This window comes from Phytophthora ramorum, assembly GCF_020800215.1.
Source record: "Phytophthora ramorum isolate Pr-102 chromosome Unknown Phyram_PR-102_s0001, whole genome shotgun sequence".
Classification (NCBI taxonomy): domain Eukaryota; phylum Oomycota; class Peronosporomycetes; order Peronosporales; family Peronosporaceae; genus Phytophthora; species Phytophthora ramorum.
In genome coordinates, this window is record NW_027150647.1 from 4,939,201 (window position 1) to 4,963,679 (window position 24,479).

At 52.0% G+C, this 24,479-nt stretch overlaps 11 protein-coding genes across 12 annotated transcripts; 3 read left to right on the forward strand and 8 right to left on the reverse strand.

Moving 5' to 3' along the window:
* Positions 1–357: 357 nt before the first annotated feature.
* On the reverse strand, positions 358–2,171 carry KRP23_1253 (uncharacterized protein; the record flags this gene model as incomplete). Of its 2 annotated transcripts, none has more annotated exons than XM_067883027.1 (6): positions 358–534; positions 637–990; positions 1,057–1,177; positions 1,290–1,889; positions 2,013–2,071; positions 2,127–2,171. In XM_067883027.1, 6 exons carry the CDS (start codon positions 2,169–2,171, stop codon positions 358–360), a joined length of 1,356 nt encoding a protein of 451 aa, XP_067751825.1. The 2 variants fall into 2 exon arrangements, with proteins under 2 accessions (XP_067751825.1, XP_067751824.1); XM_067883026.1 differs by having other exon boundaries at positions 1,057–1,213.
* Positions 2,172–3,007: 836 nt separating this feature from the next.
* KRP23_1254 (RNA polymerase II transcriptional coactivator KIWI) lies at positions 3,008–3,916 on the forward strand (the record flags this gene model as incomplete). Its single annotated transcript, XM_067883038.1, has 3 exons — positions 3,008–3,419; positions 3,487–3,653; positions 3,731–3,916. The coding sequence occupies 3 exons, from the start codon at positions 3,008–3,010 to the stop codon at positions 3,914–3,916; spliced, it is 765 nt and encodes a 254-aa protein (XP_067751826.1).
* Positions 3,917–4,147: 231 nt separating this feature from the next.
* Positions 4,148–5,716, reverse strand: KRP23_1255 (Myocyte-specific enhancer factor 2B; the record flags this gene model as incomplete). The annotated part of the gene is made up of 4 exons (XM_067883049.1): positions 4,148–4,851; positions 4,927–5,017; positions 5,083–5,397; positions 5,468–5,716. 4 exons carry the CDS (start codon positions 5,714–5,716, stop codon positions 4,148–4,150), a joined length of 1,359 nt encoding a protein of 452 aa, XP_067751827.1.
* An 821-nt stretch (positions 5,717–6,537) lies between these two features.
* Positions 6,538–7,749, forward strand: KRP23_1256 (Ubiquitin-conjugating enzyme E2 J1; the record flags this gene model as incomplete). The annotated part of the gene is made up of 4 exons (XM_067883060.1): positions 6,538–6,582; positions 6,657–6,713; positions 6,786–7,109; positions 7,180–7,749. 4 exons carry the CDS (start codon positions 6,538–6,540, stop codon positions 7,747–7,749), a joined length of 996 nt encoding a protein of 331 aa, XP_067751828.1.
* Positions 7,750–7,879: 130 nt separating this feature from the next.
* Positions 7,880–9,897, reverse strand: KRP23_1257 (Glutamyl-tRNA(Gln) amidotransferase subunit B, mitochondrial; the record flags this gene model as incomplete). The annotated part of the gene is made up of 5 exons (XM_067883071.1): positions 7,880–8,032; positions 8,105–8,638; positions 8,721–9,166; positions 9,239–9,293; positions 9,355–9,897. 5 exons carry the CDS (start codon positions 9,895–9,897, stop codon positions 7,880–7,882), a joined length of 1,731 nt encoding a protein of 576 aa, XP_067751829.1.
* Positions 9,898–10,026: 129 nt separating this feature from the next.
* KRP23_1258 (uncharacterized protein) lies at positions 10,027–11,028 on the reverse strand (the record flags this gene model as incomplete). The annotated part of the gene is made up of 2 exons (XM_067883082.1): positions 10,027–10,438; positions 10,544–11,028. 2 exons carry the CDS (start codon positions 11,026–11,028, stop codon positions 10,027–10,029), a joined length of 897 nt encoding a protein of 298 aa, XP_067751830.1.
* Positions 11,029–11,142: 114 nt separating this feature from the next.
* On the reverse strand, positions 11,143–12,112 carry KRP23_1259 (Abhydrolase domain-containing protein ACTT2-3; the record flags this gene model as incomplete). The annotated part of the gene is made up of 2 exons (XM_067883093.1): positions 11,143–11,575; positions 11,655–12,112. 2 exons carry the CDS (start codon positions 12,110–12,112, stop codon positions 11,143–11,145), a joined length of 891 nt encoding a protein of 296 aa, XP_067751831.1.
* Positions 12,113–15,190: 3,078 nt separating this feature from the next.
* Positions 15,191–16,559, reverse strand: KRP23_1260 (uncharacterized protein; the record flags this gene model as incomplete). The annotated part of the gene is made up of 3 exons (XM_067883104.1): positions 15,191–15,298; positions 15,357–15,445; positions 16,406–16,559. 3 exons carry the CDS (start codon positions 16,557–16,559, stop codon positions 15,191–15,193), a joined length of 351 nt encoding a protein of 116 aa, XP_067751832.1.
* A 4,646-nt stretch (positions 16,560–21,205) lies between these two features.
* Positions 21,206–22,150, reverse strand: KRP23_1261 (Abhydrolase domain-containing protein ACTT2; the record flags this gene model as incomplete). The annotated part of the gene is made up of 1 exon (XM_067883115.1): positions 21,206–22,150. The coding sequence occupies one exon, from the start codon at positions 22,148–22,150 to the stop codon at positions 21,206–21,208; it is 945 nt and encodes a 314-aa protein (XP_067751833.1).
* A 174-nt stretch (positions 22,151–22,324) lies between these two features.
* KRP23_1262 (Abhydrolase domain-containing protein ACTT2-1) lies at positions 22,325–23,313 on the forward strand (the record flags this gene model as incomplete). The annotated part of the gene is made up of 2 exons (XM_067883127.1): positions 22,325–22,818; positions 22,881–23,313. 2 exons carry the CDS (start codon positions 22,325–22,327, stop codon positions 23,311–23,313), a joined length of 927 nt encoding a protein of 308 aa, XP_067751834.1.
* A 116-nt stretch (positions 23,314–23,429) lies between these two features.
* On the reverse strand, positions 23,430–24,359 carry KRP23_1263 (uncharacterized protein; the record flags this gene model as incomplete). Its single annotated transcript, XM_067883138.1, has 1 exon — positions 23,430–24,359. The coding sequence occupies one exon, from the start codon at positions 24,357–24,359 to the stop codon at positions 23,430–23,432; it is 930 nt and encodes a 309-aa protein (XP_067751835.1).
* Between the last annotated feature and the right edge of the window lie 120 nt (positions 24,360–24,479).

Below are 24,479 nucleotides of genomic sequence, written 5' to 3' on the forward strand. Positions count from 1 at the left end.
GAGAACCACTGGAGACCAGAACTCGCAGAGGACAAAGTTGCATTACCAACTACAAACAGCACAGATATCAGCACGGGAGTTGTCAGATGAGCGTACCGACAATCAAGAAGAGCGCTCCGGTGGCATGGGACCACCGCGCACTTTCGTCCCCTTCTCCTGAAAGCAAACCACGACGCGTTTCTTGTCAAATACCTGGACATCTTGAGTCAGCCCCATCGTCAACCGTTCCCTCAGCAACCTCTTGACCCGTGCTGACCAATACTGTTGCTTTATTATTCGGTGGCGTTCTTATGCCCAATATCACACAGGCACATTCGCGTTTTCCTCACCACCGGCGAAGCCACGGGGACTGCTAATTTACTTCATCTCGGTGTCGGGGGCAATAGGGGTAAACGACGAGGTGGAGGGTGCCGGCTTTAATGCTTTCGGGGCGATGACAACTTGACTGCCAACTGACGAAGCCGATGAGGCAAGTGTCCCCAACTGAGATGAGATGCTGGAGAACGCTGAACTAAGTGGGAAACAGTTTGTGCCCTGTATAACACACAGTGAACCGCCACATGGAAACAGTCAGAATCAAGACCCGCGCAGCAAAAATCAGTGCGTTCAGAATAATGCTAGCCTTTGTCCACATACCGGGTTACACGGGACATTTAGCGGGTGCGTGTGTACTGGTTGCATTCCGCTTGAGACTGGTGCTTGCCGGTCATGCTGATGGTGGTTAAGGTGCTGCTGCGCCGGGTTCATATGGGAGAGTTGCGGGTTTGGCTGCTGCGTCATGGCGACAGCATTTGCAGCAGCCACCGAACCCAGATGTGAGTACTGAAGGCACGTCGCTAGCTTGCTTACTTCCTGTTGCAGGCGATCACGATCCCGACGCAGCTCATCGCGCTCCCGCTTCAGGGTCTTAATTGCAGATACAGCCTCTTGCAAGATAGCACTCTTCCGCACGCGGTTGGAGAGCCCCAGCAGATCAACGAGCTCTTCAAACTGTTAGGAAAATACGTTTTCGTTAAAAGAACCGCGGAATGAACAACGAAAACCGTTCCGACATACCTTGACATTCACCTCTTGCCGACGCATCTTCTCACGCGACTTCTTTCGGAACCCTCGATCGTCTTCAGGCGTCGGTGAAGGCGCGCTCATAGTAGACCCACTTCCAATGGTAGAACATCCTCTGGGATCGCATGACACGGTCATGAAGTCAAATTCACTGGCAACCAGTAAGAAAACGCCCGCTCATCCACGCAGGGTGTCATAAAAAAACAAGGAGGAAGAGCGGCACCTACCGCTTAAACGTAGCAGCTCCTCCGAACGAGTTCATGTCATCGTCGTCGCTGCTCAAAATGTTCTGGCACTGCGGACTCGGCAGTTTGGGGGCTGCAGGCTTAATGCTGCCGCCAAATTGCGGTGGTGTCGCCTTCGCTGCTGCAACTGAACCAGGCATCGCCAACGCCGCCGGTTTCTTGTGCTGGTCCAGACTGAAGTTCGCCAGATCGATGGCGTCCCGCGTGGCTCGGTTCATCATAGCAGCATCAGGCTTGACACTGGGGGTCAAGCCCGTCTGAAACAGCGTCGCAAAGTCCTTTCGCGGGGAGCCGAAGCCCAGTCCCACGCCCAGGCCATTGCCATGTTTCAACATCTCTGAGATGCTCGACAACGGGGGCGACGTCAAATGTTGCACAGAGCCACTGCCAGCAGCAGAAGCAGGCTGCTTGGGATTTTGCTGTTGTTGTTGCTGCTGCTGTTGCTGCTCTTCATCCGTGTACCCGAGTGAAAATCCCTTCCAATTGTCGTTGATGTCCGTCTGCAGGAAATACTCGCCCAGGTCCTCGATCTGCAGTCCCGACATGTCCTCGTCGAAGTCCATTGCTGACTGGGTAGAGTATCTATCCATACAGCAACAACTTAGTTGAGACTTCTATTAAAAAACACTCTTTTTTTCGCAACAAGACCACTTTGCAATTGCCTTTGCAAACTGACTGCAAAAAGGTTTCGCACAAATTCTTTACCTTGCTGGTATGCGGCGAACTGTGCGAGCTTTGAGCCACGGCGCCCGCAATGTAAAGTGCTGAGCGCTTTGTCAAAGGAAAAGATGTGGCCACCGGAAGCCGCGCCAGTCGAACGTGGACCAAGGCGTTGATGGCGTCGGCGGGTTCGGACTGTGGCATCACGGCGACGGATATGTGCGTGGACCGTCACGGTCAATGGCGTCCAGCCAATGGGCGCTCCAGGATCACCGTTTCGGCCAATCGCAGTCCACTTGACGCGTGCCTCCAAAGGTGGGGAAGAGCCGAGGCTAGACGGTGTACCGCACATCAAACTTGGACGGCGGGAATCACTGCATATCAGAGCCGCCAGCGCGGGATTTGCACTCGGCGCGCAAAGGAATTGAGTGACCGGAGCGGTGCAGGCAAGCGCTGTACCTATACCGGTGCGTGTACGCACTGCGCAGAACGGAATCCGCGTTGCTTGTAGTGACGGTTGCTATGAATTACGCGTACGAATGGGGCTCCAAGCTAAAAGTTGTAGTGGCACGAATGAGCCAATATAACACGTTTGAACTGCCAGACCGCTTGGAATTGTTTGTCCTTGAACAGAAACTCCTATTGTTAACTGGGAGAATACTTCAAAGATCCGCTTCTGCCTGCATACAGGACCAGATAAGTGCACTTAACTTTCTCTTGAGGAGTTATCGACACTGTGCTGAGACTGCATTACGATCTAGCAACTTGCTACATGTACTATTCGCAATAGTACAGCAACAACCCGAATGCAGAAGGCTCTTCTGACGAGATCACTACCCGAGCAAACCATCGTTTGAGCAAGCTCGCGGTTCAGCAAAATCTACAAGCGCGTGCCTCAATGGACCCCTCTGCCGCACAAGGCAAGCCCTCGTGGGTTACACCTCGCCGTGCACCAATTCACAAATCTTTAGTATTTTTGTTTGCAAAAATCCAAAATTCGCCTATTAATTGAAGGAAAGTGACAAACGTTAATTTCCAACATGTCAGCGATGCAGCAAGTGGAAGAGCCGACGCGCAAGCGGCCCGCGTGGATGGCGCAGGCGTCCGCCGAGGCCCCGAAGCGACTCAAGAGCGACGTCGCCCCAGAGCGGCCGTCGCTGACGCAGCTGCTGTCCAGGAAGGCGGCGGCGGAGCCGCAACTGCCTCTCTCGCAGACGTCGGAGGACTCGGATGTACCACTGGCGAGACTCGCAGCGCAACAGAAGGCCAAGCGCTTGGCGAAGACCAACACTCAGCAGCAGAAACAACAGGCCAAGGCGACGCAGCAGGGCGACACGGTCTTCGAGCTGTCACCCAAGCGCCGCGTGACGGTCCGCAAGTGGAAAGCCATGAAGTTTGTGGATGTTCGCGAGTTCTACGACGACAACGGGGAGGCCAAACCGGGCAAGAAAGGTGGGAGAGTGATGGTCAATGTCCGTGCCAATTGGGTTGTAGAAGCTGAGACGTGTGTGGTGCGTAGGCATCTCACTGACTCCGGAGCAGTGGGAGAAACTCTGCAGCTTCTCGGATGCCATTGCAGAGGCGATCCAGTTGGTGGAGGAGGACTCGGTGGACATGGGGTCGCTAGCTGGCGTCCCGGGCTGCATCTTGAGGCCAGACGGAGACGTGCGAGCCATCGCGTTGCCGGTGGGTTCGACTTTGGAACTGTAGCTTGTGTTGACGAGATTAATCTGATGAAGGGGTGTTGTGTTCTTGGAGTGCAGTTGTCGAGCAAACGTCGTGTCACCGTCCGCTACTTTCGCAACAGCGTCTTGATCGACCTCCGCGAGTTCTACGAGCAGGACGGCGTCTCCAAGCCCGGCAAGAAGGGCATTTCGCTGTCGAAAGATCAGTGGATTTCGTTGCAAGAGGTCGCAGAAGATATAACGGACGCTGCCGATCGTCTATAAACGGTCATGTGACGTTTGGGTTCGTGTTTGGGACGGTGTGCCGTTGCTTGCTTATCGTTCGTCGAATATACCGTCACTGACCGTGGTGAATTGCGTTTGAAGTGCACTTCAGGGTACCAAAAACAACATGTTGGAGATAAATCATGGTGATGGCCGTCTATTTGGCTCTAGAAAACGACATGAAGAAGAGTAAAGCATACGCAGCTAAGGCTGCGTCACCACTAAAATATTTCAAACGACCACACGCTGACGCTTGTGGGGACTAGTGGAGGCTGCCCCCAACACCTCCGAACGTGGGCGCTTCTCTGTTTCGCTGCTCAACGCTTGTGACTCAGACGTGGTGCTTGGAGCTCGTGATTCGGAAGCTGGCTTTGTGGGGGAGGCGTCTTGAATGTCGCTGCACTTGGACCCGTTTGAGGTTACTGCCGGGTCCTCCTGGCTACCGGTACTCGGTTTTGGCTCACGTTTCGGTGACAGCGGTGCTGAATCAGCAGTCGATTTTTCTGCCACCGTCTCGTTCTCTTTTGCCGCTTGAGCGTCGTCACAGTTGTTTGGTGCGCCGTCGTCTTGCTGCGGCTGCTCTTGAGAATTAACAGACGGCTTTTCAACCTTGCACACTGCTTCGTCGGACTGAGGAGCCCCGTTATCTCCTGAAGGCTCGCCGCCACTATCAGCGGAGGTTGGTCGGTCGCCCAAAGATTTGGTTGGCGAGTCGTTCTGCTTACTCGGCACGTAGTACGGATCCTTTGGTTGCTGGAGTTGCTGCGGGTGCACGCTACCAGCAGAGCCGTGACTGAAGTCCGACGGTACCAGGTTGAGACCGAGGACGCTGTTCTTGCTGTCGTGGAAGTCTCCTGGGATCCCTCCAGAGAGCATGGGGTGGTGTCCAAACAGGCCTGCGTTCTGGGGGCTGAAGTCGTGAAGGAGCATGCCGGCTAAGGAAGTGTTCAAGTGGTCACGTCAGTACACCGGTCACAATGAACTGAGCGCATACCCGTTACAAAACGTACTTGTAGGCGACGGTAGAATGCCCGAGAGGTTGGGCGGACTGGGCAGTGCGGCGAGCATGTGGTGACTTGATAGTCCTCCAAGCATTCCCATCTACACGAGACACATAACCGTTAGTGCACTGTTCCCAAAACCCAATGTGACCACGGACAACGTACCCCGTGCTGGTACAGTGGAAGCGACGGTGGGGTGTAACCAACGTGCTCCTTCTTGAGAAGCTGCTGGAAGCCGCGGTGCACCCGCTTCTTCTGGGTCGGCGGTCGGCTGCGCGAGTTGAGCATGTACTGGTCCGGGTCGTTGGTGAGTCCGAGCGACGCGCCGTGCATGCTCTGGAACGACTGCACCGCCGAGCCGTTGGGGGTCGAGCCCATGTTGAAGTTGGCTTCAGCATTGGCCCCCGCGGCCGCTGCAGCTGCCGCCTCTTTCGCTGCCTGCTGTAGCTGCTTCTTCTTCTCGCCAAACATGATCTCGTACTGTCACAAGCAAGAGACTGTTAGTGTCTGGATCCCGGTACTGAGAGGTGAAAACAAGGTGGCGACTCACGTCGTTGTTGTCCTTGGTCTCGTAAGGCTCCCCGTACTCGGTGTACTTGAGCAGGATCTGGTCCACGCTCGTGCTCGAGTACTGGTAGAGCTTGTTGTTGGAGTCGAACACGATGAGCGCGATCTCGCAGTCGCAGAGCTTGGACAGCTCCATGGCCTTCTTGAAGATGCCGTTCTTGCGCTTGGCGAACGTCACCTGCCGGTTGCGGTCGTCCTCGATGCGCTTGATCTGGATCTTCTTGCGGCCCATGGTTCAGTCTGGCGGCACGAATGGTTAGTCTCGACTTTCGGCATCATCACGCGGTTGACGCACCTTTGGAAATAGACAGCCGATATTTATAACCAGGCAAAAGCGGGAGTGCCGTAAAAATACCAGCGACGGTGGACGAAGCGCTCGAGCACCTGGGGCGCGGCGGGCTATTTTTATAGTGGGGGCTGTGGAGCACGCTGCGGCGGCGCTGCAGGGGTTATTTTTATCCGTTTTTCCGCGCTGCGAGGGGACTGCCGTTGCAATCGGTGGAAAGAAGAGACTGGACGTTGTGAAACCCAGCGCATTCATTGCGCGGCAAGGGACGCGATCCTATCTTTAGCGGCCGTTACCGCCGGATGGTATGCTCAAGATCGCCTCTCGTTGAAGTGCGACGACGAGGTCGTTTCTGCTGCTGCGGATCTTTTGGCGTGGATGGCGCTGCTGCGCTGGAAACGGCTCGCCGGCGTCAACGGGAACGCGGCCAGTTTGTTACCGGCACGCGCGAGCGTTCTGCCTGCTGCCGGTACTCCGCGGTCAGTGCTCGCTGTCCGCGCAGTCAATTCATGGAAATGCGTTGATATCAAATGGTGATCGAAGGCTGCACCATCGAAACTGCTGGTAGTTTGCAGGCAGTCACGCCTGCAGCAAGCTTGCTTCATGACTGCAAGCTGCTTGTCCATAGTGATAGGATTGCCTTTCTTAGTGCAACATACACGTCTTAAGTTGCTTCCATATGTCTTTCACGCAACTCAAAATAATGCGCAACATTCGTCTGATTCCGCTCTGACGCGTCACCTCAAGAGGCAGTGAGCGACCAAGTCATGGCGGCGAGCGTGCGCAACACCGCCATCAAGCGCATCCAGGGCGTGCGTCCTGCGTCCTCCGCATGGCTGCAATCTTACTTAACCCGGACCTAATTTCTTCCCTCTTCCTGCCGCAGGATGTGCGCGAAATGATGACGAACCCGAGCGACCAGTACGCAGCAGCACCGCTTGAGGTGCGCAGTAGTCCTTCAGCAATGAAAAAAAAAACATTTGCTCAAGCATTTATTAACATTATGTTTGCACAGACCAACATGTTTGACTGGCATTTCACGCTGAGGGGACCACGCGACACAGAGTTCGAGGGCGGCATCTACCACGGACGCATCATCCTGCCGTCCGACTACCCGTTCAAGCCTCCCAACATCATGCTGCTCACGCCCAACGGCCGCTTCGAGGTGAAGAAGAAGATCTGCCTCAGCATCTCGGCCTACCACCCGGAGGAGTGGCAGCCGGCGTGGGGCGTCCGCCTCATCCTGGAGGCGCTCATCAGCTTCATGCCCACCAAGGGCGAGGGGGCCATTGGCGCGCTGGATTTCCCCGCAGAGGAGCGAAAGAGGCTCGCCAAGCTGGTACTGTACGCTACAGATAAGAAGTTGGTGCTGTTGATATCTTAACCTGCTCGTTTTGTGGATATGACAGTCTGTCGACTACAAGTGTGAGACGTGTGGGCGAGTGGCGGACTTGCTGCCGGAGGTGGAGACGGAGAACGACGAAGAAGCGGAGAAGAAGCCCTCCAAGTATGCGGAACAAATTGCGCAGCTCCACATGCACAGCTTGGACAGCGCATCGCCAGCTAGTGCAGCGGATGACAAAAAGGAAGCAGCTAAATCCTCTTCCGATGCTGAGGATGAAGCTGCAGCAGGCAACGCCGAGCAAAAGTCAAGTGTGGCAACTCAAGAAAAGGCAACAGTTGATAGCACGTCCGACTCGGCAGAGGAGACAGAAGCTTCTAGCTCTACTGAATCGACAGCAGGCGTTGCTACTGCAGCGTCGCAACCAGTACCAACTGCAGAGCCAGCAGCAGCTGCACCGGTAGTGGCCGAGCCCCATCAGGACGTGGACACACGAATTGCTGCTCATAACACTCCTCACGTGCGCGAGCCGGATAGCGTAGACACTTTCCTGCACTACCTGACTGTTGCCATCGTCGTCGCGCTGTTTGCGTTGGTCTACAGAAAGCTGCTGCAGATGCATGGCGTGCTGCAATAGGCTGCGCCGATCTGCAGCAAACGAGCAGAGTTCAGTTTGGGTTAGAGAGAAGCGATTGTGCGCAAGTATTATTTGCATGAGGTAGCTTGTTCACAAACAGGAGAAGCTATCCACTCCTACAGCATTTCGTCTATTGTTTGTGTTCTTCCAGGATTTCTTGCATAATGCTGTTCGCAAGCTCTGGATGAACACGGCCGCCGCAGCGCTTCATCACTTGGCCTATAAAGAAGCCGAAGAGCTGGGTCTTGCCCTTCCAATACGCCTGCAGGTTCTTCTTCGCTTTCTATTGTCACAGAAATGTTAGCGCAAAATATCAAGCTGAGGCAATAAATACTTAAGCAATAGCACTACGAACCGGGTCATCGAGAACAGCTCGGCAAAGGGCACGGATTTCTTCGGGGTCCCGAATCTGCTTCCAGCCCTTTTCCTCCACAATTTGCAGCGGTGTCCTCTTCGCCTCATTTTCGTAGAACATGAGCTCTAGCACATCCTTTGCAATTTTGCCTGAAATGGTGCCGTCCTGAATGAGATCAATCAGTGCACCAAGCTCCGTGGCCTGCACAGGGCTACTGGCAATATCGCCATTGGCCGCCTTCAAGTGTCCAAACAAATCGTTCAGCACCCAGTTCACAACCATCTTTGATGGTCGAGAGTCCAACGCAGCAATCGTCTCGAAATAATGCGCAGCACCAGGCTCGTTCACAAGCACAGAGCTTTCGTACGGCGTGAGGTCATACTGAGCACAAAGTCGGTCCTTCAGTGCGCCTGGAAGCTCCGGCAAGTTTTCGCTAATCTCCTGGATTAGAGTCTCCGGTACAACAAGAGGGGGCAGGTCTGGCTCCGGGAAGAAACGATAGTCCTTTGCTCCCTCTTTTGACCGCATCCGTTTCTACGAATGAAACAGTAACAACCGCACACATTCAGTTAATCGGTACCACGAGAGAGCAGGCGCAGGAAGTGCCCAGACTTACGGTTTCTCCCGTGGCAGCATCAAATGAACGCGTCTCGCGATGCACTTCTCCGCCTTCTTCCTCAATTAGAGCAATTTGTCTCCTGGCCTCGTACTCTGCAGCTCGCATCATATTGCGAATACTGTTCATGTTTTTCACCTCCACTCTTTCGCCAAAAGGTGCGGCAGTGCTGGAAGTAAGTGCGTGGTGGAGCATCTCCACATCGGCGCCCCTTCCGAGATTCGTGGGTCGCACGCTCACATTCAAATCGCAGCGCATCGACCCTTCCTCCATGTTTCCGTCACACACGTCCAAATGGCGCAACAAGTGCTGCAGCTGACGCATGACCTGACCCGCTTCCAGCGGACTTCGGAGATCTGGCTCCATTACAATCTCCAACAGCGCCGTACCAGCACGGTTCAGGTCCACCACAGTGTTGTGCTCCTCCAAGTCGTGATTGCTCTTGCCTACAATCCACAACAGCAAAAAAGTAAATCACTCCGTAGATCCTGAACACACAACACACACTATACACAAACCTGAATCCTGCTCAATCTGGATACGAGTGATTCTCACACTCCTCGGAATCACATCCTATACAAAAATCCCGTTATAAGGCACTGCATCTCCTCACCACATTATTCCACCAGCTCACCTCCTGCTTCGTGGCCTGTTTCGCTTTCCGCTTGCGCAGCGCCTCGTTCTTCTCCTTCCTGGACTTGTACTTGGACGCGTCGAACGTCGTCTCCTGCTCTTCGATCCCACCTTCTCCATGCTCACTCACAATTGCTGATGCCGGCAGTTCGAAGTGCAGCGTGCCACCTGACGCCACGGGTGCTCGCTGCTGTGTCAACTGGTAGCCCAGCGGCATGTCGCAGTAGAAATAGTGTTTGCGCTCGAACAGCGAGCGCGGGTGCACCGTCGCATCTACTGCCAGGCCTGTTCGGATGGCCTGGCGCACACACTCGCGGTTGAGAACCGGCAGCGTGCCCGGCAGCGCCGCGTCGAATAAACTGACGTGGCGGTTGGGCCTTGCGGACGCCAGCGTGGCAGCGGCAGCGCCGCTCATGAGCTTGGAGCGGGACAGCACCTGCGCGTGCACCTCCAGGCCGATGCAGACCTCCCAGAGATGGCCGCTCGGGCCGCGCAGCAACTGCAGCAGCGGTTGACGCGCGCCATTAGCGGCGACTTGGGCCATGATGACAGTTGCGAGCCGCTCGTTTGTTTAGGCGAATACGGAGGATTTTGATTGGCGGAGTTTTGGCGTATTCACATTTTTTGGGTGTGGTCTATTCTCAATTTTGGACCATTTTGAATTTTAGTGAGCTCAGAGGCGAGACTGGAGTTTCTTGAGGTCGGTGAGGATGGCGTTGGTGGTGGCTTCCGGGTCTTCGAAGACCATCAAGTGCGATGTGTTGGGTAGTGGCGAGTGATTCTTGTAAATGCTCGGGTATGTGGAAGCGAAGTGGTCGAACACGCTGCGGTCGAAGAGCTTCGTGCGGTCTCCGCTGTGGAAAGTGACTGGGCAGCGGGGTGCAGCCAGCTCACTTTCCGTCAGACACAACCTAGAGCCAGAGTAGACAGAAGCTTCAATGAGCGGGTCACAAGCAAGCACCGCGGCCTGCTGGTCCTCGTCGAACACCACCGCGCCCTTGATCCAGCTCGCGAGTGCCTCTCGGTCCCACGCAGCAAAGTTCTGCCAGTTCTCGAAATGAGAGACGGCAGCTTCCATTGAAGACCTACCATACAGCGACAAATCAACCACGCAAAAGAGATAGTTAGTTCGATAGCACATGCACGCTAAATATCCCCCCATTCGAATCTTTCTTGTTCCACACACGTACCATTTGCTCTCACGCGCCATTGTAATCGACACCAGGAAGTCCGCCTTCTTATCATACGGCGCGTCGATCTCTCCGTAAATCGGCTCGAAGAGAATGAGTCCGTCAAAAGTACCGGGGTGCCTGACCTCCGTCGCCCAAAGCGCCGCAGCGCCCATGGAGTGGCCAATGCCAATCAACGGACCGCCAGCCCTGGGCCCACTCAGCTTCTGCACTTGTTTCCACGCTGCATCGGCACTGATCTCCGTCCAGTTGTTCATTGGGTGCTTCACACGCACTGCCTTGGGGTCGTCTTTCTTGTGATACACCAAACCAGGCACCGATGCATCACGATTGACTCCGTGGAACGGCTGGTCGTACGTCACAAACTCCTCCACTGCACCCTGCAGCAGTGGCGAGAGCTTCAGACGACGGATAATTGGATCCCACACCTGTTTACAGAAGCCTGTGGCATGTCCGAACAGCAGCGTAGCTCCCGGTTTGGCCATGACTCAGCCAATTCGAAAGTGAGGCTTTGAAACGCAAAATGGTCGATTACGAAACAAATTGGTCGCGATTACGAGCTATAGTCCCAAATGATACCTGCACCTGCATCTTACACCTTACAGCCGGGAATCTGCGGCGCGGAAGCATTCCAAAGCTGCGAGGTCCGAGACGATGGCCTTCGCGCAGGTTTCTGGGTCCTCGAACACCATCAGATGCGACCTGTCAATCATGGGAGCATGGATCTTGTAGATTTCAGGGTTGCGACCAGCGATCTCTTCAAAAACCGCTGGGCGGTACAGTCGTGTCAGACTGCCGCTGTGGAACGTAATGGTGCACTTGGGCTTCGCTTGCTCCTGCTCCGAAAGCCACAGCCGACCACCAGAATATATGGATGCTTCGATGGCCGGGTGGCACGCCAACACAACAGTACTGCTATCGTTGTCATCGGGAACAACGGCTCCTTCCATCCAGCTCGCAAGGCTCTCACGGTCCCACGACGAAAAGCTTTTCCAGTTCTCAAAGAAGGCGACCGCATCTTCTCTCGAATCCCTACATTAACAAGATTCAACATTAATATGAACATTCGACGAAATCATCGGACGGACACCAACCACGTGCAGTACAGTACCATTTCCACTCGCGTTTCAACGTAACATCCGCCATAAAATTGTACGTTCCCTTCCTCGTTGGCGGCCCGTAGATTGGCTCAAACAGCACTAGTCCCTTGAACGTCCCGGGGCTAGTCACCTCCGCCTTCCAAAGTGCCGCGGCGCCCATCGAGTGGCCGACACCAATCACCGGTCGTCCAGCAGAGCCCAAGGCCTTTGCCTTCTCCAGAAGCAATTTAGACCCTAAGGCAATTGTGTTATTCGCCGGGTGGGTCACGTGGGGCCCTCTTTCGTCCACGCGTGCCGCCTCGCTGTTGTCCCGATTGGCTCCGTGGTACGGCAGATCCAAGCTCACGAAATCTACGCCAGCTGTAATCCGCAGCAGAGAGGATTGCTTCATGCGGCGGACGATTGGGGCCCACATCTCCTTGCAAAACCCCGCGCCATGCGCGAACAGCAGCACGGGTGACGTCGCCATACCCAGCGCAACTTCCCTCAGCTCAACTTTTGGCGAGGCGATATTCCCCAACCCTTAGTGTACCCAGGGCATAATCAGATTTATTTTTACGACCGACTCTCGAGTTTGCTATTCCGATTGGTTCTTACGACTCCCATTTATTGTGCTTTGCGGCCTTTTTGGCACTTTCGCCTCTAATTCGTACGAGTTGTCACGAGATAACGTTAACTATAAGTCGTACTCGAGTACGGATTGCTGTAAATCGTGCATACAGTGCTGGCCAAAAGGATAAGACACCCCCTGTTCGAAATTCTAGTGCAGCATTGCGCGCGGCAAACTTGGACCAATGCATGCCACGGATTCGTTGAATCCGCCAATAAAATTGGAGCCTGATCGGAGCTGAACTCAGAGATTTTCAATACAAGGGAAAATGATTTGATTATGGTTTGACGAACTAAATGGCTACATTATTTACATTATTGAGACGTACTTCCACACTTCACTTTGCATCTTGTTGCCCCCCCCCCCCCCTCTCTAGTGGATTATTCGTACGTGCCACGAGTTCATTATTCAGACCGGCCACGTTCCACACACTTACGTCGTACAGTTCTAGCCACGTCCGCTGGAAGTAATCCCAGAACCCACGCCACTTAGCTTTGGAATACTCGATTCCAGCTGCACCACAACGCTGGCGAATCTCACGCTTCACCCATTTATTGCCGTTCTCGATGAGACTATACTCAATGACAGTAAGCATGTCGAGAACACCACGCGTCATAGCTATACCGCACTTCTTTTCCGGGATCAGGAACCTTTTCATAGCGCGCCTGAGCGCCTGCTTCAGGTGGAATAGGCAGCCGGTGACGATCGCATTGGGGAATTGCGTCTGCAAGGCATCAATAAGTGCGCTCTCGAAGTCGCATACTACTTCAGCAGGCTCCAACTGTTGATCAGTGCCTTGTACGACAAAGTGTATCATGTCCCAAAAAGGATCCCTACTACGAGAAGTGCTCAACACGTAGTACACAGGTACAAACAGCCCCGAAGCTCGGTCGTGCACCATAAAGACCACACACTGTTTGTAGCCACGAGGTCCGCAACGGAATGTACCGTCGACGATAAGTGTAGTTCCATGGTAGCGCAGTAGATTCACAAGGGAAGGGTGCGCCCAACCAATTAGTCGCGTTGGATTGTTTAGATTTTCTCGGTTAATCGTGACGTAGTGAAACTGAAAGATGGAAACGGCTTCGTTCAGCGCCAAAGAAAGTGGCGGAATTTCAATTGCTCCATGTACATCTCCACTGAAGTGTCGACTGCACACGACGAAGAGCTTGGGACTCAGATAGCCCGCGCACGACGTTTCCTTTATCTGCACCGTAAAATTCAATTCGCACTGCATCCCACACGAGTCGCGCAGGAAGCGCAACCTGTTCGACGGTCATCGTGTCAACTCTATCCTTCATTGTACTAATGACGTCGGCAAGGCTAGCCCCAGTAGCATCGACCTTACGGCAGGTGTGGGGACGCCCAACCGTGTAGCCCGTCGTTCCAACGAAGAACGCTATGGTCCCGACGCACCCTTGACGCCAATGGCTGCAGCGAAACGATATCTTCCTCGACAACGCCCATGCACGCGTATACTTATAGCCACCAAAATAGCAAGTAGTCTTCTCTTGACGCACTTGACCCCTGGTATGCCCCGGTACAACACTCTTTGAAGACTCAAAACCGAGGGCGTTACCCGGGGGATCTTGTCCTGGCGATTGTATTTTGCCAAATGAACCTCCTTCACGCTAACACCTCCCTGGTGGAGGGGTCACGTGGCCTACAGAACACCATGCATTTTCAGATCCCAAAGCTGATCCCTGCAAAACCGACATATGTACAAAATCTGATCTGTACCGTATATGATCCCTACTGGAGGTTATCGGCCAGATGGACTCAAGTGTTACTGGCAGCATCTGGAAGACGAGCCTAAAGTGTGCTTTAGCCGCCAGAACGGAGGCGGGTCTGTGATGGTGTGGGCGGCTTCAGGGTCGACAGGACTACGGCTCTTGGGTTTTTAAACGGTACGCAAGACTCCCGCACGATACATTTACCCGCTCTCTGAGTATCTGCTCACAGCGGCTCATTGACGCTTTGGTACCGAGTACACGTTTCAGCATGTTAATGCAAGCATTCACACTTCAAAAGCAACCAAGGCATTTCTGAAAGAGCATATAAGCAACGTAATTGATTAGCCTGCGCTATCACCGGATCTGAATTCAATCGAAAACATGTGGGGCTACTTAGCTTGCAAGGTGTACAAAAGTGATAAGCAGCATTTGACGAAGGAGGACATCATTCAAGCGATCAAGTACCAATGGGAACAATTGCCGGTAGAGTATCTCGAGAAAATCATTTGTCGATGAAGAAAATATGTATTGAGGTAATTGAGGCTGAGGGTATGACGATTAACGGTTAACGTTGCCCTGAACATGTTCGACTTCAATTTAGTCTATAGTGAACCAAGTCATTTCCCCTGTCTTATCCTTTTGACCAGTGTCCAAATCAGACCCTTGTATTAGAAGTCTCTGAATATTGCCCCAATCGCGACCAAAATCGGCTTGCTATATCAGCGTAAAGCCACACTAACTGGTCATAGTTTAAGTATATAACTCACGCGAATAACAGAGTTAGTCTCGGATTCATGGGGTGTCTTATCCTTTTAGCCAACTCTGTACCTCATACTCGCTCATTATGTGCTTGGGCGATCTGAAAGCATTATAACAGCCCTACACTAACCACAGCATTTAGTGTTAATGACGGAATAGTTATAGTTTTAATATAGCGTTATTAACACTATGTTATGTGAACCCCCAAAGCAGGAAAAAATAATACTGATATAAGTCGAGCGGGAGAGAAGTAACGGAATAGGACAACGTCTTTCATTTTCATTTTCCACCTTTATTCTAGTCTCACGTCCACTAGTTCGCCATGCAGCCCAGACTATCTTCCAGCTCTCTGCCCAGCATGGCAACGCCTGACGTATCGGTGTCAGTCACGTCATCCACGCCAAGACGGCCTCACCTTGTTGTCGCTGCTATGGAGCGCGTGAGATTACTTGCTGGTGGCCGACGGCGCGATGTAGAAGAGATCTCTCGGGCTGGTAGTGACGACGGCAGTAGCGATGTGCCGCCCGCCTCCCACCATCTCATCAGAAAAATGCTACAGGAAAGCGTAAGCGGCAAGTTCAGCACGTCATTATCAGGCAAGGGAGACTCACCGTGGTCAAGTGGATGGTGATAGCAAATGAGGAGAGATCGCTCTTTCTATTCAAGTGCACAATTGATGCATTTCCTGCCTGTTTCAGGGCTGCGTCAGCATCAGTCAACTACATGAAGGCGTCTCGTTGGTGGCACGGACGCAATAAGGTTTTGGCGGCATTATCGGAGCCAACGCATCGTATTTTTGGCCAGACATTACAACCTGGAGTGCGTAAACACGTGATTCCAAAAACATGATCCGGACGTGGTTGAAAATGTGATCCCTCGACCGCATGGATACACGACGAACTCCTAGAAGAATTTCATCGTCGACGGAAGGCCGGTTTGAAGTTATCATCTCCACTGTTTGTGACTGTTGCTCAGCATCTTCTCACATCGTCCAATCATGACGAGTACACCAGGGCGTTCGTACGTCCAGGGTCCGAAGTGACGTTTTATGACCGGCTAAATCTACGATGGGTGCAAAATTTCCAGGACAGATTCAACATTGTCCAGAGGAAGCAGGCAGGTAAAAAGCAACTGAGCCCCCAAAAGCAGATGCAGACTGAAAAAGAGGTAGCGTATCACATGGGGGTACTGAAGCGTGGGTTTAATTCTGGAGAATCCATCGATGAGCGAATGGCAAACATGGATGAAACTTATTTTCTTCTGGATATGGATAACTGAAAACACTGAGCATCAAAGGTGATCACATACGTTATGCTGACATTGTTTCCGGTAGAATTGGTATGACGATGGTAGTTTTGCTGACAAGAGGTACTTCTGCACACATCCGAACGCCAATGATGATCTTCATAAACGATGGCTGCTATTATCTCATCCGCGGTGTTCCTGACACCGTACCTAGTATGTCATATTTATTATTGTTCTTACCGTTTTTGTTGGTACGTCATATTTATTATTGCTATTACTGTTTTGTTGGCATGTTTGATAACATGTCAGAATTTAATTACATGTAGGTGTAGCTTATCAGACTGCAAAAAGGAATTCATGTCGTCAAAAATATTTGCACAATGGCTGGGCGAAGGCCGGGTAACTCGGAGACTACCTCGCAGGCAAAAGATGATTCTCTGGCCAACAATTACAACGGCCTTGCTCTCACGGAACTTGTCAAGGTCCAGCTGGAGCAGCTCAACAGTGAGCTGCGTTTCTCCCCTCCAAATGCGACACACCTCCTTCAGCCAGCTGATTTTTTTTGCCATTTCAAAGATAAAAGACACCTGGACAAAGCGGTGGGAAGCCAACAAAGTTGAAATGATCAGGGTAAACGAATGGCAAAATGACGTTCAAAATAACGGATCATGGTCGGCGCATTACGCAATCCAGGTAAGTCTTCTTTTTACAACATACGGCTGATGCCGTCCAAAATGCGAACAAACAAAAACAAAGAAGAGCAGCATCATGTATCCTCAGAAAGCGATGATGTGATGCGGTCTTGCGACTGAAAAGGGCAAATGAAGTGTGGATCAGCTAGGCGAGGAGCTCCAGTGCAGTATTGCAGATCACTATAGGCATTTCATGGCAAAAACAAGTCGGTGATGACGATGTTGGCTCGTGTGAGCAAGACGAAGAGGTTTTGTTAGAAGCCGACGTATTGGAATACATTAATAAAAAAGATATCATTGCAGAACGCGGAGATTAACACTATTTAACTGTACACTGGTTAGTGTTAGTGTTCAATTAGCATTATTAACGCTAATATATGTGAGCCTTCACAGACGCCAGCCTGACAAATTATGTTAATAGGTCTAATTGCTGTGGTTAGTGTTGCACGACTTGTGATCGCTTTGGAACTTTCTAGAAGTGCCATTTTCTGACCTTGCTGTGTATGAAACACGACTTCGGAAAGACCCATTCAAAGAACCTACGGTTTAGTGCGATGTACGAGTACGAGCTAATACATGAAATAGCAGGACAAACCGGTTGCAAAGCACCGTACATTAACTTAGGCAAAGGTTGAATTAGATAAATTGCACTAAATAAAATGTAATGAAGTACACCGACGTGTACCCATGCTACATAAAGAGTGACGGGATGTCCCTCTTTAGTGTCCATGGTACGTGGTATCGGTTGCCGGTGAGCGAAACATTGGGCACTTGTTTAGCTTTTAATATAGGTGACTTAGAGTTTGTAAGGATCAAGTTTGGCTCACCTATAAAATATATTCAGTCTTTAACCTACTGTCTAAGTCGTAGTCGGTTCCCTTAGGCCGGGAACCGTGAACTTGTTGTTCACCGAGAGCTTACGCTCTCTAGCACTTCCTCTGCGCAAGGTGCTGTGTACAAATTATACGTGTGATCCATTTGGATGTCAAGCTATAATGTTTTTACAGCTTTCTCAAATGGATATCTTTCAACCTCGGGCATGCTTCTCATCTACGCGTAAGGGAGGGCGGAATAACTATTCAGTGACTCAATGGGAGCTGCTTGCCAACTATTTACGTCATTCGCAAGTGCCATGATATTATATGGGGCCGACACTTCACGCTTATTATAGATCACAAGGCACTCGTGCAAATAATGAAACAAGAATGTCCGCACTGGATGTTATACCGTTACTTTGACACGATCATATCGTACAACTTCACATTGGTTTATTGTCCTGGTGTCCAAAACGTGCTTCCGGATGCACTAACAAACCCTGTCACGGTCAACCAGGTCATTGATTCGCGCAAAGGCATCAACGTTTTCGTTGATACGTACAACCTGCTTCTGTGAAATGAAATAGTACTAATTATTTTGGAATCTAGAAGAAGAAGTAGTAATGGCGCTTGGGAGAAACATTTGGCCGCTCGATCTTGGCGTGACGTCATGTCCTGCGCCTCGGTCAGAGCAAGCGAACCGCGTGGATGACGAAGTCGTATCACAGACTACAGCAGCAGCGGCTCCGCTTTCACCACCTCCTACCACGAGCCGAGCACAGTCAGAAGTGAAGAAAAACAAAATGAAGAGCCAAGTTCTGAACATGCACCAGATGGAATCCGATGAGTTCAACTGCGAGCATTTTTTTGACGCAATTCGTTTCAAAAATGTTTTTGGCTCAATTATACCAGATTATGTAAATTTGACGGGTCACTCATTTCAACTGAGGTTGAATCCCTGTTGATGCCCTAGTAGATCTCCCAGAAGGATTCTAATACGAAGTTGGGTCGGATAGTGACTTCGAAGACGAATGTAACCTGTTTCAGCAAGACAATGACGGCATGCATGAGATGGACAACTCTAGCTGGAATAAATTTTTGATGAAGCATGCACCGGTATGTCTGTAATCTATAGAATAACACTGGTGATACTATGAGAATTCTATAGCCCCCCGTTATGATATTCTATATTCGAACGATATTCGAATTTGCAGGTTTGCTATTCTGTATGATCCTGAATATAGATGAGCTGAAAGTTGTTGGAGCTAATGGTCTTGACGAAGGAAAGCTCGCAAAATGCTAGAATAAGCTCGTCAAAAGCTTGGACAAGCGCCAGCTACTCCAAAAGTTGACATTCCGTTGATGGACACGAAGTCGTACCCACTTGCCAAACGTACCCATTTCAAAGCAACGTCACACATATATAGCTTGCAACAAGGATCTATTCAGGTCTATGCCGATGCGCTACGAGAAATGTATCTTCCATATGCACCTACCCGCGTTGTCCGCGGCACCACACGGCCGATGTCGCCAAGATGGCGTGCATGTACACCGAAGCGGCGGCCACCTCGCCATCACCATGACTACCTATAATGCTCAGATGTCCACTGTGAGCATCACCTACAACGTATTGTCGTAGCCGTAACCATTTGTGCGGTTGAGTCACATTTCTCACCTGAATTGGAGTAGCTGGCGCTAGTCCAAGCTTTTGGTTCCACCCGTGTCCTCGTGCCACGTTGATTAAATGCAGAGATTGAAGCAGTCAACGATTGGTGGAATCTAGATAATCTGACTAACGGCTGGCGGAACCGATTGAAGTTGTTAGCGCCAAACGGAGGGACCCCCGTCAGGATCCGCCGCGCGCGCGGACCAATGTTTCATTTCGGAATTTGCCGCCTCTTGAACCAACTTCTAACCGCGGTGGTGCCTACCACAACACAGCCACCACGCAGCTGCTACCCAAGCTGCGGTCGGCCACGCTGCTTTGAACATCCGCCTCCATGCTCGTAGCATCCACGCCCCAGTTGGTGATATGGCGATAAAGGGTAGGATGGCAGAGTAGAACGTTCTTTACGGGGAAGTTTAGAGTAATATCCGATGAAAACATCTAGACGTATAGTAGAATTGAATTTGATTAATGTGTATTAGAACTGACATAGAACTACTAGTTTGTCTTCAACGTCGATCAATCCAAATAGTGATCGGGAATGGGTTGGCCATGCAATGTCTTGGACATGAATGTGTCGTATTCTATGTCGATCGGTGGGATCGACTTCCTCTCTGGTGAGCGATAGTATTCGCCCTCTTTGCACATGCAAGGTATCTTAATTAGCAGCACCGTATAGAAATCTTCTGCGATTGATTCCATCATCTGCATTGTTTTGATGAGGAACTTGAAGAAGTTGTTTCTTTTCGCGGCGAGGTAGCCTTCACGACCTTATATCCAGAGGGTTTTCTCGCCGATGGTGCCGTCGGACAGCATATTAGCATGACATGCCTTGTGCTTCTCTAGTCTTTCGTTTTTATTCTCGAGAAGTAATTGAGACGAGCTTTGATTAGCTCGAGCGAGATCTAATACCGCAACACGTTTGTATTAGCATAATGTCAATAGGAGCACACACACACACACTTGTACCTCGGAAATCTACATCGACGTGTTCAGCTCCTAAGCCATCCAATGATACTCGTGTTCGCATCTTCCGAAGAGGTGGAATTCCCCATTCAAGTCGGACTTTCTTTTACAGGTAGAGCACCTTCTCACGAACTATACGCTCAGACTGGGTCTCATTAAGGGACAGAACGAGACGGTGACCTGTTCCCAGCCACCCCAGGGCGATGGCACGCTCACTTAGAGTCATCTCTGCTGCGATTCGACAATGAGTCTTGGCTGGCGGACAGCCATATTAATCTTTGAGAGAGATAGCCTAGTAAAGAAAGTAAAACGTACCACCTGGCTTCGCGTTTCGCGCAAAAGGAGAGCGGTAGGTTGTACATGACGATCCAGACCATTCAGTCGTACATATTCTGAGCTGAATGGCGATGAGAGAGCTCGTCTTCGCCGTCGTTGCGTCAAGAATGTCCGCGTCATAGTCTTGGTGCTCTCGCTGTGCATGCTGGACTAGATTAGAGTACCCATTTTGATGGCTTTGCTTCCGCACCGTGCCGCAACGACAGCGTAAATATTTAAAAATCACCTCGTCGTTTTCATCGCGGCACGGGCGGAAGTAATAGCCCGAAACTCTAGCATTGGAGTAGGCACAGCGTGGGGGGCACCTGACGTGAACCAAAGTGCTTGGGCTGCTGACCTTTTTGAGAGGAGGAGGGGGACTGAAAACTGAGAGTTGTGGCTTGTGCACAAGCTGTAAGTACGGTTCCACGCGCTCATGAATGGTTGGTCCCAATTGATGGTTGGTGATGGTAAAAAAAAACTTTGTAAAAAGTCTAAACTCATATATAATGCGATATCATTTATCCAGAAAACACAATTATCGTCGATGTCAGCTGAAACGCGTAATTTACTGTTTTTCTCAAATAATGCTATTGACAATGCTATTCTGCCTATGAGGCAAAACAAACTGGTAGTTTGTTCGCACGTTCATCTATTCAGTGATCACGCTCACACACAGCACAAACATCGCAACCAAACTATGCAAATGTTCGAAGTTAAACCATTGCAATGGCCGTCCACGCGACACACCAGTCGTTGAGCTATGGTGAATTTCCCCCATCGCCAGCAGCGTACGGTTCCAGCTCCGCGAGGTCTTGTGAGATTTTCTCCGCAGCAAGGGCGGGATTTTCGAGCACCAACACGTGTGAATTACCCTCCATCGGGTCTCTCATAGTGTATATGTGTGGCAACTTGCTCTGAAGAGACTCGAATCGGTCGCGAAACCACATCTTCGAGCGACTTCCCCAATGGAAAGTGACAGGGCACTTGGGTTGTTCCAACTCGTGCTTCGTTAACCACAAAGGTTTCTGGCAATACAGCGACGCCTCAATGTTCGGATGACAGGCCAGCGTGAAAGTGCCATTATCTGACTCAGCAAGAGCACCACGAAGGTATCCATCCAGCGTCTCGCGGTCCCATTTTGCAAAATTCCTCAAGTTGTAGAAATACTCTTGAGCTGCAGCTCGAGAGGGCCAGGTAACAGCACGTTGAAGAGTGAGAGAGACCAAGAAGTCGACCATATAGTCGGTCTCGGGTGTGCTCTGGGCGAGCACGGGCTCAAACAAAATGAGCCCCTCGAAAGTTCCTGGATGAGCCACTTCCGTCGCCCAAAGTCCTGCCGCCCCCATCGAGTGGCCGACGCCGATGAGTTTGTGCTCCATTTCCCCCTCAGGGTCCTCCGTCTTCACCTTCTCTTTCCACGCGGCCACTTGTTCCTGCACCGCCCTCGCCGCCCACTCCACAAGGTCGTGCTTGCCATTCCACACACGAGGAGCTCTTGGGTTGCTCAGATCCACGTGAAACGACTGCAACGCGGCGGGGTCGCGCTTATCGCCGTGGTACGGGAAGTTGAACGTGACGACATCCGTCGGGACGTCCTTGAGCATTTGCAACTCGCTCAGACGACGAGTGATTGGATCCCACGTATCCTTGCAAAACCCGCTGCCGTGGGCGAACAACAGCGTCACCTTCGTGTTGCCAGGCATCGTGGCTTTCGTCTTCCTGCTCCAATCGAGAAATGGGCAGTGGATGGCAGATCGACGCATGCAACTGCTTGCTGAGCTTCCACGTCGAGTCCACGCAGCGTGTCATACTCGTGGCGTGGTTGACGTCACCCAACTTGAAGGCGCAACAGCTCAGTTACCAATTTGCATCCAAAGATGACTCGAGCACCGGCAGCGACGCTGCTGTTCGTGCACGGCGGTGGCTTCTGTAAGAACTGCTGGGACCCCATCGTGCGGCGGCTGAAAGGCGCACCGCAACTCGCTGGCGCCGAGTTCGTGACGTTCGACTTCAACTGGCACGGCAGTAACTATGACCACTCGGTGGCTCCCCAAGTGGATCGCAGTAACCCGGACAAGCCGCGTGTGAGCCACCCGGCCAAGGACATTACGGCGTGGGCGCCGCAACAAGTTTGGCAGCAAGTGCAGCAGATTCGAGCGAACCAAAGAGCTCAAGGCCAGAGTGACCAGACGCCGTTGATCGGCGTTGGTCACTCCATGGGGGCCATGGCGCTCTGGAAGACGGAGGTCATGCACCCTGGCACCTTTGCTGCCCTTAGCCTGTTCGAGCCTGGCTACGGGATCCGCAAACCGGAAAACGACTTCACCGTTGACTTTTTGGTGGCGTTGGCACTGCAACGTGAAGCTAAGTGGTATGTTGTAGGTTGTGCTTCGTGAGTGATCTATTAAGTGAGTATGTTCTGATCCTTGCTAGGCCTACGCGACTGGCAGCGGAAGATCACTTCTACAAGCTCCGGAACTTTGCTCGATGGGATCGTGAAGCTCTTGCTGGTTATCTTCGTGGTGGTCTTATCGACGAAGAAGATGGTTCGGTTGTGTTGGCGTGTCACCCGTTGATCGAAGCCTCACTCTACTGCCACACACCGTTGCACCTTACCGATGAGCTCCAGCAACGCCCTCGCTGCCTCATTACCTTCCATGGGGGCGGCCGATCCAAGATCCACAACGGAAAAGCGTTCGGGGAAATGGCGGCAAAGTTTCCCGAGATTTACCGAACGCGTCCATTGATGCCTGGTCTTTCGCATGCGTTGGTGATGGAGAACCCAGCTCAATGTGCCAACGTGGTGCTGGAAGACCTAATGGGTCTCTTTCCTGGTGATGAAGCGCTGCCACATTCGCGACTGTAGGCGGGTGAAGCGAAGATTTCCTCATTTTGTACGCGTAAACCATTCACAACAACAAAGCAAAAAGAATTGGCAAGTGTACTGCTCGATAGGACAGTCCATGTTATTGCCTTCTCGAGTTAGATGCGGCTTGCTGGGGCCTGCCGGAATGGTGCCGTCTTCGCCAGATCACTCAAAATCTTGTTGGCAGTCGTGGTCGGATCTTCAAGCACCAGCAAGTGAGAGCATTTCTCCATGGGTGCACCAATCGAATAGATGTCGGGGCACTTGTTCACTGCAGCTTCAAAGTACGGCGTAAAGAACATGTTCGAGCGCTCTCCTCTGTGGAAGCGAACGCTGCACTTGGGTCGTTTCAGTTCGTCGTCCGAAAAGTGAAGGATGTCGTGGCAATACAACGACGCCTCGATCTGCGGGTGGCAGGCCAACACCGTCTTCCCCGTCGCTTCATCCTCGACGAGAGCGCCCTCCACATATGCAGCGAGGGACTCTCGGTCCCACGAACTGAAGTTCTTTAGAGTCGCGAAATACTCCTCCGCCTGCTTCCTGGACGACCACGTCGACTCCCTTTGCAGCGTCACAGACACCAGGAAGCTCGTGACCTTGTCCCCCATCTCACCGTCCTCGAGTCCGTACACAGGCTCGAACATAATGAGGGCGTCAAAGGTCCCCGGGTCCTTCACCTCCGCGTTCCAGAGAGCCCCCGCCCCCATCGAGTGGCCGACGCCAATGAGCGCCGGTCTCGACCCCTGAGCGTCATGTTTCTTCCGCAATAAGTGCACTTGATGCTGCACTTCTGCGGTCGTTGTAGGCAGCAGATTTTGCGCCGGATGCCACACGCGCGGGCTTTTCGTGTCCTCGACCTCGAGTTTGGGCGCAACAGACTCGTCGCGTTTGGTTCCGTGGTACGGGAAGTCGAAGGTCACGAAATCTGCAGCAACCTGCTGCACCAAGGGCGAGACCTTGAGTCGGCGGATGATTGGGTCCCAGATCTGCTTGCAGAAGCCTCCGCCATGGGCGAACAGGAACGTAGCTGCTGGGGTCGAGGGCATGGAGATAGCGAATGCGAATTGCTGACGTGAACAAAATGTGCGGTCCTCTATTTGAGTGGATTAGAGCTTCAACTTGCCTTCGCGAAAAATGACTAAAATGTCACTGTAGTTCGCATCGCC